This window comes from Hypomesus nipponensis, chromosome 4 (genome assembly GCF_054491055.1).
Source record: "Hypomesus nipponensis isolate SF chromosome 4, ASM5449105v1, whole genome shotgun sequence".
NCBI classification, from domain to species: domain Eukaryota; kingdom Metazoa; phylum Chordata; class Actinopteri; order Osmeriformes; family Osmeridae; genus Hypomesus; species Hypomesus nipponensis.
This window is the reverse complement of record NC_140364.1, coordinates 8,338,751-8,359,356: the sequence shown is the minus strand read 5'-3', so window position 1 is coordinate 8,359,356 and position 20,606 is coordinate 8,338,751. Positions and strand designations below refer to the sequence as shown.

Genomic DNA, 20,606 nt, shown 5'->3' with positions numbered 1-20,606 from the left:
CTATCCCTATTGGCACTATGCAACACTTCCCGTCAACCCCCCGCTGTATATCATTCCCTCAAGCTCCCTTACACACTCCCTCTCTCCCTCACATTCGCTCTCCTTCCCCTCCTCGCAGCTTATGTACTCCCGCTCTCTCTTTCCTCTGTGTCTGTCTTTTACACACTCTGTCTCTCCCACTGTAAACCAAGTCTGAAACCTAACTCAGATCCAACACACTCATTATTTACACAGCAGGGGAAACCTGGAGAGGGAGCAAAAACTTGTGGGTCGGCACTAGTCCGGGCCAGGGGACTGGGCATGGGTTGATGTCTGCTTTGCCTTGGGAATATTGCTGGTGGCTGGGTCTGCCCTGGTCCCAGACTAGGGCTGGTGGCTGGGTCCGCCCTGGCCTCAAACTTAAGTTGGTGACTGGGGTTGGGGCTGGGGTTGGTATCTGCATTTGCCTGGGGCTTGGGCTTGGCCTGGGGCAAGATCTGGGATGAGGCATCCCAGAACCGCCAACCACGAGGTAGAGGCGCCATGAGCAGGCACGTCACCATGGCGAGGAGTCTAAGGAGAACAGCAGACCAGAAGAAGACGTCGCAACTGACTGTTCGTCACTGCTCTCTTCCTCTCTTCTACTCTTCCAGCTTTCCTCAGGGTGGACTCACTGCTGATCTTCTAAAACACTTGCTGGAATGGCAATGACCAAATCAAACCTGAATCAGTGTTCAATGTAGAACATATGTAACTTAATTGAGAACCGCTGAAAACACTGGAACTTGTCCCAAGTTATTTATGGGTAATTTAGTTCCCATACACCTGGGTGTTCCAGCTGTAGATGTACACATGGTCTCCAGGTCTGGCTAGGAACATATCCAAACCAACTATCACCCTAACTGGATCTGCCTGCTGTGCCTCACTTGTATGAAAGCGGAGGGTTTTAACCCAAAATTCAAATAACTATTCAAACCAGCTCTAACTGGCACAACTTTGCGGACCGTTTTAAACTCAAACAGTTGCCATCTGAATCATTCTGAGGCTTTAACATCTTTGTTCACTTGAACATTTGGTGTATACCTCATTCTGTGCCTGCAATAAACTTTTTTAGGTTTATATTGCATGATCCTAAGGCTGCTTTCTAACCAAGGATGAGTGCAGAATGACAGCGGCCAAATAACCATGGTGTTTAGTACAACTTGATCAACACAAAGGCTGTGTGGGTGAAGACCACACTCACCTGGAGCTTTGAGCGTCCCTCGTGTAGTGTAGGTGTCCCTCTAGTTGTGGCTTTGGGGTACTGCGCATCATGTAAACCCATTACTGTTGAACGATTTGCTCTGATTAACTTGCCCCGAACAATCCAACTACATCTGATTAGACCCAGCTTTAGCCCAGATCCATCATCAAACGTGTTTAGGGAACAGGCTGGAACAACCTTTAAAAACGAAATTTAAAAATGACAAAATGTAAATGTAAAAGAGTTATAAACTATTGTTTACTTAAATGATAGACAATGAGACATACTCAATGTATATACACTACAGTGACTCATCCAGCAGTACATAATGTTGCCGGAATGAATGACTTTATGCCCTTTCAAATTTTCCAAATATAGTTCTAAACATTGCCCTTCTGTGAGTCCAGTCTGGTGCCCAAGGTATGAACAAAGAAAGGTATTCATGGTCTGTGGACATGAGAGGGTGAAGATGGATTTGGGCCTGTGGTTGTGTGTACATGTGTGTGCTAGTTTATGTGAGTCAGTGTGGGAGTTTGAGTGCGTTTGTGCGACGGTGTAAGTGTGTGAGTGTGCAAGTGTGTGTATGTTTGTGTGGACATGGCTTTTCCTCACCTTCGCAGTGGAATCTATGTGTCACAAATGCTTACACCCTACCCTGTCATCTCTCTCTCTTGCTTTATCTATTCACTCACGTTCTCCTCTTTCTTTCCTTATCATGCACACACTCATTTACACACTCTCTCTCTCTCTCTGTCTCCCTCTCCAGTCCCCGCTATATCTCCGCTTTGACAAATGAAGGATAAACAAGAGTTCCCAGAAAGAAGGAAAGACAGAACTGTGCCAGGACTGACTGGAAATATTCCTCCTCTCCCTCTTTCCCTCCCTAAACCACCCCCCCCCCCCCCCCCACCTCCTCCACGCTGCGGGCCACCCAGAGCACCACCACTGCAGGTCCAGATCCAGTTCCCCTGCTGGCCCAGCATGGTTCCGTGAACCAGGGGCCCAGGTCACACTGAGGCCCACCCAGACTGACAATGTATGCACTCGCACGGCAGGTCGCTTTGAATGAAAGCTTGTGGTAAATGGTTCCTGTAAGATGGTAACCCACGGTAACCCCAGACACTACGCCTAAGGACAGAGCAGTCTGGTTGAGGGAGGAGGGGGGCTTGGGTGGGCCTGGGTTTTAATGGAGCGTTCGTCTGTCTCTACTCTGTTATAAAGTCGTTTCTAGTCAAAGTGGTTCCACAGTGAGCCCTGTGTCTGGTAGATGACGAGAGTGGCTGGTGTCAGTTGGGTTGGGCTTACATGCTAACAATGTACAGCTGTGTGTGTGCTCTCATCAATCTCTTCTGAGGAGCATCCCAAACCCTTTCAGCCACTGCCATACCCACAGTCTGAATGGATGGGATGTACAAAAGATGAGTTAATGTTTGACATCATTGTGTTGTGTGTGAGTGGGTGATGTAAATATGCAATGATAGACATTCGCATTAACTTCTTACAAGTCAAATAAGCAAGTCATCTAAGCAACACTATTTGTGGAAGAAAGACACAAGGACCGATTAATCTAAATTTGCACTTTATTCCTAACAATTACTGTTTTGTTTGTCCCCATTCCCTTCCCCAAACACCAGGCACACAGATAGCGATGAGTCTGGGACAGGTATAATAGAACGCTCAGAACGAGCCTTGAGAGAAAAAAAACAGGTCACTCACAAACAGAAAGGAATGGGCTGTGACAGTTACACGTGTCACAGAGCAGTGTTTTAACATTTTAGTCATCATCGTCATCATAAGTATTATTAATATCAAACATCACTGTAGCAAAGAGAACTTGCAGAGTTCTTAACCATAGAAATAAAACTAAACAAAATCACGAATCGCAAAATGCGGTAAAGAAAATGGGGGAAAAAACAGGAAAGAGTTCTTTGGTTTTCACTATTGAGGTTTTTCATTAGTAAAATCTGTCTTTGCCATCCTCATAATTAACCTTTGGATTTAAGCTGCATTGTAGAAAAAATAGAGAGAAAATGTTTTCAAAAAGAATTTAAAAAGCAAAAGGGCCTAACTGACTAACTGCATTCTCTCTCTCTGCCTTCCTCTCCCTCTCTCTCTCTCTCATGGGTTGCGAATTTCATGTGACACTCAGATACACATGTGTTCTCAAGGCCAGAAACATCTCCTCTGTTACATGGAGAGTTGAAGACATACAGGCTTGAGATACGGTCATAAGCACATAACCAACATAAGGAACATCAACAGCCATATAGAAGTCTGGTAGAAAACTGTCTTGGGTCAAGACGTCCTGCTGCGACACAGCGGTTGCTCTTGATGACAGTCTTATGATGTCATGGACGGGTGGTGAACACCTTTATGTAGCATTTACAGTCCTTGTGAAGATTCCTGAATGATTATATACACATGGACCAACAGTGTGTGTGTGTGTCTGTGTGTGTGTGTATGTGTGTGTAGGGTCCCGCCATAGTGGTTTAACTTTGGTATCATTCTAGGCCCACTGCTGGCGAGACCTCCACAGGCACGCAACGCAGTCTGTACAGCCTCATCCTGGTTACCCCACACACAGACGCCTTCTGGAAACATCTCACAGCCCTCACACCTCCCCCGGTCCCCTCATAACCAACAGAAACCAAAGACACGGAGAAAGAGAAAAAAAGAGAGACCCAGCACAGCATGCCATGGCATAGCGTGCCACACGTCCTCAGAACTGGAGAAGGTCTCTCTCTCCCTGTGAAGGAGTCATCCCGCAGCTCTCTCTCATCAGCCTCTAGTCCTTCTCCAGTCTCTCTCCAACCAGTTCCTAGTTAGGAACCCCCTCCCGTGGACACGCCTACGTCGTCCGTTAAAGCTTCCATTCTATTTGGTTTTCATCAGAGAATATGAGGTATTTAGGCGAAGCTCTAACCTTGGAACAACAAAAGGAAAATGGAGAAAGAGAGATCCTAGAGGGAGAGAGTAGAGAAAGACCGGGAGTCTAGACAGTCAAGTGGTGACTCTGGAGATGCTACTCCCTCATTGCTGCTTAAAAAGCCTGCATCACTGTACAGTGAACTTTCACGGACATCCATCCTCCTTTTGGTCTGCCTCTCTCCCTCTATCTTTTCTCATCTCATTGTCTCCCTCTCTCTCTATCTCTCTGGTGGTTATAGCAAAGATACAGGCTCTCACAGCAGATACCCAGTCTGTGAGAGAAGCAAGGACCTTTTCATTTTGGTTTTAGTCTTTCAGTATTAAAGTTTGGCCACAGCTTATCCCCCCCCCCCACATAACCTTGCAGTCCCCACACTATTAAAACCCTTAGAATAATCATTAAATAGAAGGAACATCAATAAATACATAAATTAATCAAGCCATAAATAAATGAGTGAGAGTTCATAAAATACAAATTATTTCTGCAATAAAAAACACACGCACCCCCTCACACAATAAATACGAAATCTTCAAAGATCATACAGTCTAAAGCTTTTGGTTCTAAAATGAAATCATCATTATCATCAAACATTTTTATCAAGAAGGATCATTTCACAGCCTTTCTGTACAGGAGCATGAATATGTAAGCATTAGAACATAGATCTGTTTTCCTAAAAATAAACTAAAGAAGCACTAACAGGTACCTTCCCTCTAAAACAGAAGGTAAGCTGGTATGTCAGTTGACACCACCCACCTACCCCCATCGGCCCTGGTCCTCGTTTGGCCGCTCAATGGACCCTCTCAACTGTTGTGCATTGTTTTGGTTTGTTATTTGGTTTGGTTTGTGTCAGTAAATTTTGCTTTTGGTTATTTTTTTTTGGCTTTTTTTTTCACAACATTCTCAATCAAATAAAGAATCTGCTTTATCACAGTTACATCTCGATCACGTGAGAAATAAAAGAGAAATTAACAAAATAACAACAAGCTATAAAAATAGTTCATATAGCTGGCCACCCCTATAACCCCATTAGAATAAGAAAGCAATGAGACAAAGTAATACATTATAGACAAACAGAGCATGGAAATCAAAAACAAACCCTCCAAAATTCTGATATTCAGTTCATTGAGGTTAACTGAGCTTCTCTGTCCAGGATGCAAAAACGAACAAACTGAAGACACCATCGAGAGAAGGAAGGAGGAAGCGAGTGAAGATGGCTGGTGGAGAGAGGATGGGCCTTGTGTCTGTGGCATGGACCACAGCAGACAACAGGAGGCCTGGAAATCCTTCTCTCCCCTCTTTGACCTTCTCTTCTCCTCCTTCTCTCTGATCTGGCGCTGTATTTTGGTTTGGTTTGTATTCTGTTCGGTTCAGTCACCCCTAGGTTTTGGTTTGCTTGTTTATTTTTGGTTTTGGTCCCTTGTTGCTATGACTCTCCACCCCTCTTCCACCCCCTGCTGGTTGATCCAGGTCCTGCTCACCTGACACCTGTCCGGATCTTTCCACTCCTTCCTTCTCCTCCCTCCATCTTCTCTCTTTTCCTTGTGGTCTTTCTTTCTTCCAAGGTGAAGGAAGGGTGTGGGGCAGGGTTCTGAGGCACAGCGTTTCTGGAGGAACGTACACATTAGAATACTGCTTTGTCTTCTCTTGTTTCCAAAAAAATATTATTGGGATTTGAGTCATCCTCTACGGTTTTCAGTGTGTGTGTATATGTGTGTGACACAGCTGTGGTCTCGTGTGAACACATGCGTCTCTCCCAAGGCTTTGGTATCCAAGAAGGGCTGTCTGTCCATAATAATGAGATAGCATGAAAAACGTAAACATGAACAGAGAAATGGGGATTCTTTTGGTTTCAATACGTTTGACTGTGTGTGCGTGTAGGTATTATATTTTGTTTTCTGCCATTGTAAATCCAAGTCTCTTTTTTACATGTTAACAACAGATCAATGTTGTCATGATGATGAAGACAATGATCAATGTAAAAATAATTTACAGATAATGACTGAACCACTGATACGTTGTTAAGTGTATAATTGTAATCAATAAAGATAGCTGCTAAATCCACCACAGCATTGACATTTTATAGAATTCAAGATAAAGCTAGTATAAAGAGAGGTAGGTACTTTGGACTGTGGACACACCGTTTGGAAATATGGATATATATATTTATCAAACTAGTATTATTATTTGGCATGAAATACAATCTACCCCACTTTAAATCAAACCACAATCGATACAAAAATACAAAATAATTGTAAAACAATATGGAGATATGGTGTGAAATGTAGTTTTGGTGTGTTTGGTGTAACAGAGTGTTGGTCGATCCTGGACAGTTCAATGTCAGAAGTCTTTGAGTAAAGCTTTTCTTTCCGTTAGTTCTTCTGTTTAATGTCAATTTTTTTGGTTTCAGTTTTTGGTATTTTGTTTTTTGGAGATTTTGGCATGTTTGTCATTTTTATCTTTGTGTGTCTTCCTTTCTAGTTGACTTGTTTTTACATTTTGGTTTTTCAACTCTTCATCCATGTTTGTCTTCTCATCTCATGACCTTGCCATGCCACCCCATCTCTCAACACAGTCGTTATGTGTTTCCTCCCTGCTCTAGTTTCCATCATTTTTTTCCTCTCACTCTTCCACAGAAAGGAGCAAAAGTTCTTTATAAACACTGTTGACAAAACGTCCCATCATGACACCCTTCCAACTGTATCGATAAGATCTTATTTTTTGGTTTAAATCTCCCCCGTTCTCCTGTTCTCTCCATCATCCCTTGCTCTCTCCTTCCCCTTTCTATCTGTGTATTTTTTTGGCATCAAAAGACTCGGGGTGAGAGAGCGCAAGGGAGAAAAAAACGGAGGGAGAGAGAGATGGCTTTGGTTGAAAGGCGAGGTTTGTTTTCTGTAAAGCACTCCGCCTGAAACTCCTCCTCCCTCCTCTGATAGCTTCTTCTGGGTTCCGTCACTCGGCCATAGCCCCGTCCAGAGGTGGGGGGGAGGCTTCACTAAAGGAGCAGAAGGAGGCGGGGCTAGAGCATGGAGAGGGGGAGAGGGATTCACCAAGGCTCATTCCGCTGGCTCCAGGGGGTGGGGACTCTCTGAGGCCGCTGACCAATCCCATGCCTGCGGCACCCGCTGTCATGGGCAGCAGGGTGGGGCGGTTGAGGAAGAGGGAAGGACGGAGGCTGCCACCGCCAGCACCCCCAGAGGCCGCGCCCAGAATCATTTGGCCACTTTGGCCATCAAGACTGGAAATGGACAGTTGACCACCACTGGCAGCTAGGGCTGGAGTCCAGGAGAGAAGAGGAGAGCAGAGAAGAGGAAATGAGGGAAGAGGAGTTGAGAGGTGCATTGGGAGTATTAGACAAGTCATTATAATAAGGTAAAGCTGATGCAAGCGAGATGAAGCGTGGGGACAAAATAAAGGGGTTAGAAACTCATTCACACTCTCTCCTCTCTCTCTCATTCACAATGTTTCAGTGTGGCTTTCGGATTTGCTGTTTCCAACTCAAACATGACCCAAGGCTGCCAATGTTTCAATCCCTGCTTGAGGTGATAGTCAATTTCAAAGAAAATGTTTGCACAATCCTTTGATTCTTTCTTAATCGTGTAGCGTGTTGGAAATAGAGCTGGCACTGGAACATCTCTACAATCAAGCAGAAAGTTTGTCTGTTCTGTCTACATGGTTCCCAAATCAATCTCTGATGCTGGAGGACATCAGTTACATACGTACACACACTATAGGGATATGCATCTCCATCACTGAGGACAATGCGATACACATCTTGATGCCAACGATCCAAAAGCCTACATTCAAGATACGCAGCAGTGCGATTCGACACGATACGATTGAACAAGATGCTAAGGAATATGATGCTCTGCAATTTAATGTTACTTAAACAAACAAATGTTGAAAACACAACATCAACACACAACACAACGCCCCTAGTGGTCTGGAGAACGATTTGGTGTGAACTTGAAATGCAGCGTTTCTGCAAATGTCTTTGTGTTTGGTGCTAATGCTGCGGTGTTCTCGGCTAATGCTGCTGTGTTCTCGGCTGATGTTGGTGGTGAACCAATGCTGTTGTGTTGTAAGTAGTAGATTGTTTTTGAAATGTAGCGTTTTTATAAATGTTTCGTTTTTGTTAATGTCGTTGTGTTGTGTTGTGTGTTAGTGTTGTTGTGTTTTCAACTTTTGTTTGCTTCGCTAATGTTGCTGTGGTGTGCACCCGTGGGCCACCGTAGAACACGCCTCTAACTCGCGAGAAATTTGGCCGAGAGACTTTTGAGAATCGGTCACTGACGGCAGTAGAGATGAGCGCGCTGAACAGTTAGAGAGGAGGAAATTAATTGTAAATATACAATTATTGGTCACAAATCATTGGTAACATTGCTAAAGGTGTTCGCCAACACGTAATTCGATATAAATACATCGGATTATACCGATGCAAAAATGTTAGAAACGATGCATCTCGATTTCATCCCACATTGTATCCGGCGCACACTTTTTTGATCCGGGCAATCGCATAGTGAGTTTTTATGCCAAGGCATCGATGCAAAATGGTGGATCTTACCATCCCAAACACACACACATGCATACACACGTGTACGTGGACACACCTTGCATTGTGGCCAGGGGACTGCTTCCGAGGAGAGCTTGGCTCATGACTGTGCTTACTCCCATCATTGTGTTCCTGTGGTGTGTATGGATACATATTCACACAAACACACACACACACACATACAGATATTCCCACATGAAGAAAAAAAAAGGGAGCAGGTAGGTTAGAAGTTTCAGCAAAAGCAGATGAATAACAAGCACCACATTATACGTGCCAACAGAAATTCTGTTTTGAGGATTTTCTGTTGAAAAATGTATGCACGTCTCTACAGGTATAAGGGCATTCTAAATTACTGTGTGTGTGGGTGTGTGTGAGCTTATGTGAGTGTGTGTGTGTAAGTGCGAACATTGAAAAGGTCAGATTTGCTGCTCATCTGGTGTAGGTTGGTTCAGTCAGATGTACTCCAGATTTACTGTCACTGAGTGTGAGAGAGAGAGGGAAAATTAAATAGAGAGAATAAGCAGACACTCACCCAGTGTTCATGCCCTGGGTGCTGAGGCCGGGAGGGGCGGGGCTAGCAGTGCTGTGTGGAGGCGGGGTCACAGAGGAGGGGCCTGAGCTGCCGCAGGCAGAGCCACTTGGGGTCAGAGGGCAGGTGACCGATGGCGACGGACTGGTAGCTAGGAGATCAAAAGTGTGATGTCGCAAATGAAAATCTATTACAGTTCTATTACAGATAAACTATTGTTTTAATCAAAATGATTGAAACTAAAAAAAAATGTTATCAATGACAGTGTTTTTAACAAACGCAAAACTACTGACAATGCATTTAGGGGATTCTCACCTGTTGTGCTGAGAGTGGTGACGACCTGGGACAGTCCCTGACTGGACATCTGGAGTGAGCAAGCGAGAGAGAGAGAGAGAGAGAGAGAGAGAGAGAGAGAGAGAGAGAGAGGAACAGATAAGGAGAGATAGAGAGAGGAAGCAAGTAGGTGAAAGCCAGCCAGAGATGAAAGATTTAAGTAGGAGAGAGACAGGTAGATGTATAGTCTAACAGTCCAACATTGTGGTAGTGACATCACCATGACAGAGTACTGTATGCAGGAAGCTGAGAGCAATGCAGGATGGGTAGAGGACATACAGGGGTCATTCGCAGGGGGCTACGACAACAACCTGGGCTGGGGGTGGGAGGTTGTTGAGGGAAGTGATCTTATTGGGCGAACTGGGCAGAGGGTGTGGTCCAAACAAAAGGTGAAGGTGGTGTAGCAGAGGAGGGGGTGGGGTTGGGTGCAGGGGTCGTACCATGTGCGGGCTGTAGCAGGGGGGTTTGTGCGTCACAGGGGGGGGCTGGCTGGGCAGGGGGGGGGTGGCGCTCGAGGGGTTGATGCGTTTCTCTTTCTGCCGTCGGTTGCAGAACCAGACGCGGATCACCTCCTTCTCCATGTTCAGCTGCTCCGCCATCAGCAAGATCTCCTCCGAGGTAGGCTTCTGGTTCTGGAAGAACACGTCAGAACAACGTCAAAACAACTTTCAGTACTGTTACAATAATGATAGGATCTTCTCTGAGGTAGGCTTCTGGTTCTGGAAGAACACCACGTCAGAACAACGTCAAAACAACCTTCAGTACTGTTACAATAATGATAGGATCTTCTCTGAGGTAGGCTTCTGGTTCTGGAAGAACACCACGTCAGATCAACGTCAAAGCAACTTTCAGTAATGTTACAATCATGATAGGATCTTCTCTGAGGTAGGCTTTTGGTTCTGACAGAATGTGAAAACTGTGTTCCAGCAATGTTCCGGTGACTTTAATGCATCCTACATCGGCATTTAGAGAGGTGAACAACACAAACATCAACGCTCAAACAACATTAAAGGAGCTCACACTAGACGCTTGACATAACGTGACATAAACCGTCAGGTCAGAGGTCAAACCATAGTCTGACTCACCGAGAGGAAGTTGCGCTCCAAGGCCACTCGGACGTTGGTCTCGATGCTGGTGCGTTTCTTTCTGCGTCGCCCTGGCAACCCATCAAAGCCCATCATAGGGGAGGAGAGAGAGCTGGGGCTGGGCAGCATACTGTCTATCGCCATGGTTTCTGGTAGGGGGGGAGGGAGGAGAGAGAAAGAGACAAAGACAAATATTATAGCAGATTACGTTTTTGCAAAGGCAATTTCTGGTCAGATGGCTGAGCGGTTAGGGAGTCGGGCTATTAATCTGAAGGTTGCTGGTTCGATTCTCGCATGTGCAAAATTACGTTGTGTCCTTGGGCAAGGCACTTCACCCTACTTGCCTCGGGGAGAATGTCCCTGTACTTACTGTAAGTCGCTCTGGATAAGAGCGTCTGCTAACTGACTAAATGTAAAAATGTTATGTAAATGTTTATGAGCCAATCACTCACCTGCATCACTGAGCCACTTCTCTAGGAGAGGCTTGAGCTTGCACATGTTCTTGAAGCTTAGGTTGAGGGCCTCGAAGCGGGAGATGGTGGTCTGGCTGAAGTCATTACCATACAGCTTCCCCATGGCCATACCCACATCACCCTGGAGGAGACAGATACATACAGATGAGTTACACACAGTCACGCACGCAGGCACACACACAAGCACGCACACACACAGCGCTCACCTGTGTGAATCCCAGTTTGATGCGTCTCTGTTTGAAGGTTCGGGCAAACTGCTCCAGTTCTTCCAGGTCACTAGGCTCCTCCCCATGTGAGGTCACGGAGGTGACAGAGGCCCCGCCCCCTCCTGAGGACACACCCCCATCGCTCTTCTCCCTCTGGAGTGACAAGTGACTGTCGCCATGTCGACGCTACGTCAAGTGAGAGAAGGGAGTTACAGGGTTATCCTTCGTGGGAGTGGTGGAGCTGTGAAGAGGTGACCACACTGGAGTATTGACATGCCCTCGGATATATAGAGTATTGAGGAGAGGTCCATATAGCTTGCTCAGTCCTTTGCATGACATGAGTGTGTGTGTGTGTGTGGCGGGGGGGAGGGGCGGGGGTTTACAGGAGCCTATGGTGTTAAAGAATCAATGTTCTGGCTGATATTCAGACAAAGACGTTTGATTTCCACTGTCGGAGGCCGATCCCCTGTGTGGGGGGGAGGGCACACACACTGACACCCACACATCAACCTCCACTCCTCCACCCACCCTCACTCCCTCACACCTGTACCTGTGCTTGCAGTCCCATTCGGGGAGGGGAGGTAAGGAGCCCCCCCTGGTTCTGCGGAGGTAGAGAAATCAGATTTGGTGTCGATAGCAAACCTGAAGGGGAAGAGGGGCAGTGGTTATAATCACACCATCCTTTAGAACCCCCCATGTAAGGAGGAGGAACAGAGATAGATAAAGAGGTGGGGGAGGGTGGCATTGTACCCTGTTGGGGCTGCTGGGCCTGGGAAAGCAGGAACTGGCCTGGGTTCTGTAGGTGGTGTCCCGGCATCAGAACCAACTGCTGCAGCTGCAACAGCTGCTGGATATCCTGCAGGAGGGGCGGGGGAATCAAAGAGTTAAATGTACAGCTGATCCTGTCACGGTCAACAGCACATATCTTAAGTCACTGAACATCTTATACCAATACATGTGAGATACTGTCCTATGTGTGGATTGTCAATACAGCAAGGCAGAAGAGAGATAGCAGGCATTATCAACTGTAAGGCCCTCAACCAAGTACAGATCTAAGTACAGACACAACTTATCTAACACAGCGTCTCTTAAAACTGTGGGGTGATTGGCTTTTCTCACCTGGGCGGTTAGTTGAATTGGCTGAGAGAGGGACAGCTGGGGCGGAGCTTGGACAGTGCTTTGCTCCTGTTTGGCAGCCTGATGCTGTTGCTGTGCCTGTGCCTGATTGGCTGCTGCAGCGGCATGGGCAGCGGCGTGGGCGTGTGCAGCGTTAGACTGTTGCACGGCAGCAGCCAATAGCTGAGCTTGCGCCTGTTGGAGGAGGAGCTGCTGCTGGGCAGGGAGGAGGGCTGCCAACTGAGGAAGAGGAGCGGGAAGGAGAAGGAATAAGGAGTGAAGGAGGAAAAAGAAGAGGGAGAAGGGGAAAAGGAGAGGAGGAGGAGAAAATGAGAGAAGGGGTTGGCCAGAGGTGAAGAGGAGGAGAGCAGGGTTAGTCACAGGTGAAGAGCCAGCACAGTAGCACAGTAAGAACCAGTGTTACCCCAATGCGTCAGCAAGGCTGTGAGGGAAGAGCGTGAGCAAGGAAAGCAAAACAGGCCCGCGTTACTTACATCAGAGCTGTATGTACTGAACTCTTAGGTTGCACACACAAACAATGACAATGATGAACACACATATACACACACACACATACACACACACACAGACTTCGAGCCAGCGCTTCTACACTCACCCCTGCCAGTTGACTGCCAGCCAGCATCAGTTGTGTGTGAGGGTGGGGGGCGTGCTGCTGGGGTGGAGCAGGGGGCTGGACATGGCTGGTGGTCATCTCAGGGCCTTCCTCAGTCTTACCCTGCAAGACAATGGCCAGGGGGGTACATCAATATCAGAGTTTTTCACAGATGATCAACACACATTTGTTCCCATGTTCCCATTTATTTCTAGTAAAGGCAAAAAATACGAAGGAGTTCTAAAAATGATTGAAAACACAAAAGAGAATAAAACAAAAAATGCTGTTCAGCTTCTGGAGAAGGCAGTATGTGCTGGTGGCTCACTGGGTAGAGTAAGAACCACCCGCTGCAGGCTGAGGCCTTACCACAGAAGACCAGATTGGATTCCAGCCAGGGCCATTTCCTACATCTCCTCTCTCTCCCTGTCTCTATAAATGAGGTAGAAACTGCCCCAAAAATATACTTTGTGTATTCTCTTTCTTTTTTCCTCAGTCTCTCTCTTTCTCCTCTTCTCCAGGTTGCAGGTCTTACCATGGCTCACTATGTTCGCAAAAGCTGAAAAACGTTCTGTTCACAATTTCAGAGCGTTTCAAACCTGCCAATCTAGTCTGACCTGAAGCCCCTCTGTCATCACACATCCATCAGTGTGTCACTGTCTGTCTGTCTCCCCTTCTCCCTCAATTTTGATGTCAAAATCGCTCTCAAGTTCTCTGCCTCGATGATTTATGGCAAACTGCTCCTCTCTCTGTCGTCTCTTTTTTATGTCTCAAACACACACAGTGCACTGGCAGTGCACTGCCCATGGCAGTTCTCACATGGTGGGTGTGTCTGAACTTGATTTGCATATAAGTGCACCAGGTCTTGGCTTCCTTCAGGGCATCAGTGTTGATGCTTTAGATAACACACACGCAAAATAAACTTACTTTGGAGCTGGCCAGAGTGGGGGAGAGATTGAAAGGACTTGTTTTTAAAGGCTGTAAAAGAGAAGACAGACAACTCAGAAACAAGTTGTCCTGACAGCATTCACCTTTGAGACAGAAACACAAATCCTGGTACAAATCCCAACCAAAATAGGTATAATTATTAAATAAATGTGCTTTCATGCATTATATCATTTAGTCTTTAGCTGACAGCCTGATACACAAGTCTACCATTTGTTTGTCAGTAAAGAGCAGAGATGACCAACCTGTTCACTGATGTCTGGAGTGTTCCTCTCAGAATCTGCAAAGTTACGGAACATGAGACAAAAGGATGATAGGAAAACATCAAAAGGGGGGCGGGGTACAGAGAAACAGAACAAGTCAGAATGAAAGAGCAGAAGACTAGATACTATGTTGAACCCTACAGCCAGGGAAATCTTTACTGGTACTTGAAAAAAAGTTACAATTCCAGATCTGAAAAACAGATGTCTCTACTTTGGGTAGAGAACACCGGAACACATCTTACATGTGAATAACTTAGCTGTGTAGTGACCTATATTCTAGTCACCGACAGGTCAAACAAAATGACAAATCACATACACTGCCGCTTGTTAGAACGTTTGAGAAATGTGAAGAATGATATGTGCAAAGGGTGTGCTAAGTACCTGTGCTCTCCCCTGGAAGCTCTACTCCAGGCTTCTCATCTTCTGCTGCTTTGGACATCCTGATATCTGCAGGAGAGAGAGAGAGAGAGAGAGAGAGAGAGAGAGAGGGGGGGGGGGTTAGATGTATCCCATTTACCACTTCCATACATCCGCTACAAGAAGTCATTCAGAGTGAAATCCCTCTTCTTACTCCCTCCTCTGTTACACCCCTCCATCCTTCCCACCACCCTTTCATCCCTTCTTGCCTGACTGGCAGGGAAACAGAAACATGTTACAGAGAAGCTCTTGATTCATCCTCCTTAAGCCCCACAGGAGACCAAGACATCTCTCTCTCTCTCTCTCTCTCTCTCTCTCTCTCTCTCTCTCTCTCTCTCTCTCTCTCTCTCTCTCTCTCTCTCTCTCTCTCTCTCTCTCTCTCTCTCTCTCTCTCTCTCTCTCTCTCTCTCTCTCTCTCTCTCTCTCTCTCTCTCTCTCTCTCTCTCTCTCTCTCTCTCTCTCTCTCTCTCTCTCTCTCTCTCTCTCTCTCACACACACACACACACACACACACACACACACACACACACACACACACACACACACACACACACACACACACAAACAATTATAATGTAACAACACAATTATAAAATGTAAACACAGGTCATGTTTGATTAATTCAAATGTATAGTTATTATAATAATACAAATACAAACGTTTGTTTGTTTGTGTAAAAAATAATTCTGAACCTGTTTTCAGATCTATTTTTCGATAAATGAATAAGCAAATATAAGTTTAAATGTCATAAATTCGTCATCATTTTGCACAATAAAAAAAGGTTAAAAGAAAGTTTGTTTTTGCTACGAAGCAAAAACTACAAACAATTGGGTAAAGATGGCTGAGCGGTTAGGGAGTCGGGCTATTAATCAGAAGGTTGTTGGTCCCGGCCTTGCCAAATTACGTTGTGTCCTTGGGCAAGACACTTCACCCTGCTTGCCTCGGGGAGAATGTCCCTGTACTCACTGTAAATCGCTCTGGATAAGAGCGTCTGTTAAATGACTGATTGTAATGTAAAGATCAAAAAGCATTCAAAAGCGAATCATATAATTTGCATATAAGTAACCCAATTGTAATAATTTGAATCTAGGCTATGATTAATGCGATCAAACTTAATGAACTAAAAAGGGGAACTCGATATAATTGGCATTGGCTTTTAAAATTCAACAGATTCACTGGAATTATGCATCATAAAATTGTACATTTCGATATTTCAATCAAAAGCGTAATTACTTTAGAAGTAGGCTTTTCGTGTTTCGTGTTTAGATCCTACACTAGTAATGGAAAACATCGGACTAAAATAGGTCAGTGAGCCTTGATCACGAATTAGTAGCCTATTATTCAAAACTGAAATACATATGGACCTAATTATTAGCGTTTCAATGCTCAGTGACTCACTCCGCATTACAGGCGACGGTCGCGCTACTGAGGTAACATGTTTTGTGTGAATGATAAACCTATTGGTAAATATTGTGACCTCGACGATAGTTAGACGACAGAGAAATGTAAGGCACTCGTACCACATTTGAAATAATATAAATGGTCAGAAAATTGAAATGCCTAGTGACGAATGTAATAGCCTACCCAATTTATGCCTTCTATTATCTCAATGATTTGCAATATTTTCTTGTGCAAACTGCAAAATCATGTAAAATGTATTTTACAAGCACAATTAAAAAGTGTCCTCTGGTGAGAACACAAGCATTTACTCTCTCTGTACCTCCTCTCTCTCTCTCTCTCTCTCTCTCTCTCTCTCTCTCTCTCTCTCTCTCTCTCTTTCTCTCTCTTTCTCTCTCTTTCTCTCTCTTTCTCTCTCTTTCTCTCTCTTTCTCTCTCTTTCTCTCTCTCTCGCTCTCTCTCGCTCTCTCTCTCGCTCTCGCTCTCTCGCTCTCTCGCTCTCTCGCTCTCTCGCTCTCTCGCTCTCTCGCTCTTTCGCTCTCTCTCACTCTCTCTCGCTCTCCTCAGGAAAAGATAACCTGACATTTCATTACTGGTATGACCAAGCAAAGCTGGTTTTGATGTTAGCCAATTAGCAGGCCTTGTTAAAGTCCACAGTACTAATTAACCCCTTAGAAGCCTGTCTCTGGAGGCATACCAGAAGGTCTAATTGGTACAAGAAGAGGAATGGAAAAAGAGAGAGCAAGAGTAAAATAGAGAAAAAGACTCACCTGAAAACAACATTATTGTACACAACAGCCGCCATTTTAGGAAAAAAAGTATAAACTGTTTTTCACTGTGCCAATTCAATAATATTCTTCTCTCTCTGACATTTTGACTGTCTCTCTCTTTCTTGCGTCTATCAGTGCCTCCCAATTGTCTCAAATGACCTGTCATTCATTGGAAAAGGAAGTTTTATTGCTGGTTAGGAACCCAGCAGATTTACAGAGTGAGGTGTGTCTGTCCTATGGAGCTTTCCCAAGCTAATGAAGGACATTAGTGTCTGACAGCCTCCACCTCCAACCCTCCCACGTGCAGGAGTGTGTGCACACACATCCTGTATGAAATGGAACAGTCAGTGAAATGAAGGAGAGAAAATACATTCTAGAAAGAGTGTTTGTGGTGTTTGAGGTTTGTGTGTGTTTTAGTCAGTGTGTGTCGGGACAGAAGGAGGGAGGGAAGTACAGAGGGTTAGTTTCAGAACACCAAAAGAAAGAAAATAAGAAAGTGTGAGGCAGGCGGAAGACAGACCTGCCTACAAAGAGGAAAGAAAATAACGAGAATCAGAGAGAAAAGGGCTGGGGTGTCTGGAAAGGGTTGTTCATGTTCTCAGTGTAGTACGTTACTCTCACCTTCACCTTCCATGTGTCAGTTTGATTCCATTTACAGTTTGAGACTCTTAATTTTAGACGTGTAATGGATAGGTATTATAAATGATTTAAATGAGTTATCACTCTCTAATTACTCTTTCTTTTTTGTTCTTTACTGTCTTTTGATTTAACGTTATCCATTACTTCAATTTTGGAGAACTTATTTTTATTTTTGTTAATTTCTTCAATACTTATATATATATATATAAAGCTTAAGATTCTATATCTGCTGTATAGTCTCTTGATTTCTTGATAATTATTAACAGATGTTTCCTTGTCAGCTGTTTTATATTTGATTGATTCTATTTGATTGATTAGATTTTTTGAGGGCGATGACTAACATACAGGTCTTTTGGAACAGACTGCAGTAGCCATGTGCCACCACATGGTGACAGCACTAACCTGCAGTCACTGTTGAGAACTCCTCACTGTCCACAAAGGATTGAACAGCAGTTAGAGCCCCCAAACACACTGACACACACACTACTACTATTTCTATATATGTTAATAACACAAGTTATGAACCATTTTCAATGTGGCAGGAAGTGTAGTATTTGAAAGCAGACCAATCAGGATCGCAGGAAAATTAGAACTAAAAAACACTGCCTTCACTTGAAGTTGACCCTTGTGAAGGCCAAGTTCACACACATCGCACCACAAACACACACACACACTCCACACAAATGCACACACCCCCTCACACACACCTCCACCACCATGCCATGCCACAGTCCCAGATCTCCACATAAGATTCATGAAGACAAAACCATAAGAAAACTATGAGTGATGTAACTGCTCCACTAAACACAGTCCGCAATAACCCCAGACCCTACCCCTCTGGCCATGGCCCCAGCCCCAGCCCCAGCCCCAGCACCCCCCCGTACCCCTGTCCCACTCCACCCCCCACTCGACCAGCCTGGTTGGGGCCCCGTCTATCAGTGTTAATGGGAGTGGGCCTCTTGGCAGATGATGTATCTGTCTTAGAGACGATGTGTGTATGTGTGGCTGAGGGCGACCAGGGTGGGAGGAGGGAGGGGGACAGAGGGGGGAGCCCAGGGTCACTGTCAGGGACTTAGGGAGGAGGAGGGGTGGCTGCATGAGTCCGGCCCCCCTCTCCCTGTCTCGGTCACGCCTGTCGGGGGCCGGTGACAGACGGCGTGTGTCTCTGTGTGTGTCTCTGTGTGCGTTTGTGTGTCTGTGTGTGTGTGAGGGACAGAGGGGGTCGCAGAAAACAAGGGGGGAGCGACGTGTGGAGGTCAGAGGCCAGCACATGGCCCCCTCACGCCTCACAGTCAGCTGGCACTCCCCCCCCCCGCCCCATAGCACACACACCCACCGCCTGCTGCACTGACCCATCCACACACACCCCCCTAAAGCACACAAACACATTAAACATATGCATACAGATGGACACACACACTCACACAGACAGACAGCGAGGGAGTCCCTCTGGGGACCCCTAAGAAGATCCCTATTGTCCAGCAGGGTTCAGACCCTGCTTCGTCACTGCAGGGTCCTCTAATTGTGTAGCTCTTGGATTTGGACTTTTGGTCTGTCTTGGGCCGCTGAAAAATGACAGCATGATGTCAGCACGTGGACCACAGGAACACATGGAATGGTGCTAACCCACTGAGGAGAGACAAGACGGAGAGATCCCACATCTGTACACACACATGTACTCTCCCTCTCTCTATATACACATATATACTGTATATTGGTTTTTCTTTCCTTCAGACACAGTCCTACCCCCCCTTCTCTCCCTTCCTGCCTATCTCTCACCCCATATTTTCCTCTTTCCACCCTTGCCCATCTCTCTCTCTCTCTCTCTCTCTCTCTCTCTCTCTCTCTCTCTCTCTCTCTCTCTCTCTCTCTCTCTCTCTCTCTCTCTCTCTCTCTCTCTCTCTCTCTCTCTCTCTCTCTCTCTCTCTCTCTCTCTCTCTCTCTCTCTCTCTCTCTCTCTCTCTCTCTCTCTCTCTCTCTCTCTCTCTCTCTCTCTCTCTCTCTCTCTCTCTCTCTCTCTCTCTCTCTCTCTCTCTCTCTCTCTCTCTCTCTCTCTCTCTCTCTCTCTCTCTCTCTCTCTCTTTTCGTCCCTGCCCATCTCTCTCTAATGACTCCAGTAACTCAGAACAGGGTTTTAAGAGGTCCCCAAAGCCACAAGAGGTGCACCATTATGTGGCTGTCCTGCAGTTTGACCTGATTTACAGACAATGGCACAATGGTTGGCTGCACCCAGGGAAGCCACAGGGCTGAAGTCACACCTTTTTGAACACACACACAGACACACACACACACACACGCACACACAATGCAAGTGTCACCTGAAGAAACTGTCTCTGAAAGCTGTGGATGGTTCCGGTTCAAATTCTGTATGAACTCCACCACTGTACTTTAGCTTACTCACAAGTTCATGCCTGCATGTATGGGAGGTGTGCAGTGTTGTGTACCAGGACTAGTTTATAGACTTGATAAGGTTAATCCAATGAGGCTGCCTTGTAAAGAAACATTGACAGCTTCTCATCTATCACTCCACCTCTTTCTCTCAATCTGCAGAACCCCCCCCCCACCTCTTTTCCACCACTCTCTCTCCGTGATTATCTCACCCTCTCTCCACCCTTCGCTCTCTTTCTCTTAAGCTCTGACGGTCCTACGCTCTTTCTATGAGTCTCTATCGCTACCTCTCCTCCCCTGCTTGCTGGGTACAGTACAGTGTAGCAGGCCGGCCAGCAGCACCGGTCGTGACATCAATGGACAGAGCTGCTCTCCGATAGGACACACAACCACGTTGCCAGGCAACACCACTGAAAGATCAGCGTTCATGCGCCTTTATGTGTGTGTCCATGTGTGCCTGTGTGTGTGTGTGTGTCTGTGTCCATGAGTGCTAATCATTAAGTAGAAATATGTTTTTGCACCCTCTCCCCTAACTCAGTGAAAAGCTTACGTGGGAGGCAAACACACGGCTCTAGGTTCCTGTTTAGACTTCCAGAAGCAGGGTTAGGTTTGTGGACACACCTGAGCAGGGCTGAAAAGCCCTTCAGATATGGCTGCAACCGCTGCCCGGGAACAAAAGTGTGTTTTTGTTTCATTATGTCTTGGACCAATATACAGTGTTGTTGTGTTGCTAT

At 45.8% G+C, this 20,606-nt stretch overlaps 1 protein-coding gene across 1 annotated transcript in view; it reads right to left on the bottom strand.

The window, feature by feature from the left end:
* Positions 1 to 7,100: 7,100 nt before the first annotated feature.
* pou2f2a (POU class 2 homeobox 2a) overlaps positions 7,101 to 20,606 on the bottom strand; it is a 29,742-nt gene continuing 16,236 nt past the window's right edge. The window contains 15 exon segments of the mRNA XM_084695691.1: positions 7,101 to 7,423; positions 8,759 to 8,832; positions 9,233 to 9,380; positions 9,545 to 9,593; positions 10,003 to 10,194; positions 10,648 to 10,796; positions 11,100 to 11,241; positions 11,327 to 11,512; positions 11,817 to 11,968; positions 12,077 to 12,182; positions 12,446 to 12,682; positions 13,059 to 13,178; positions 13,980 to 14,030; positions 14,243 to 14,277; positions 14,642 to 14,707. Of these exon segments, the coding sequence (XP_084551817.1) occupies positions 7,101 to 7,423; positions 8,759 to 8,832; positions 9,233 to 9,380; positions 9,545 to 9,593; positions 10,003 to 10,194; positions 10,648 to 10,796; positions 11,100 to 11,241; positions 11,327 to 11,512; positions 11,817 to 11,968; positions 12,077 to 12,182; positions 12,446 to 12,682; positions 13,059 to 13,178; positions 13,980 to 14,030; positions 14,243 to 14,277; positions 14,642 to 14,707 (2,030 nt within the window).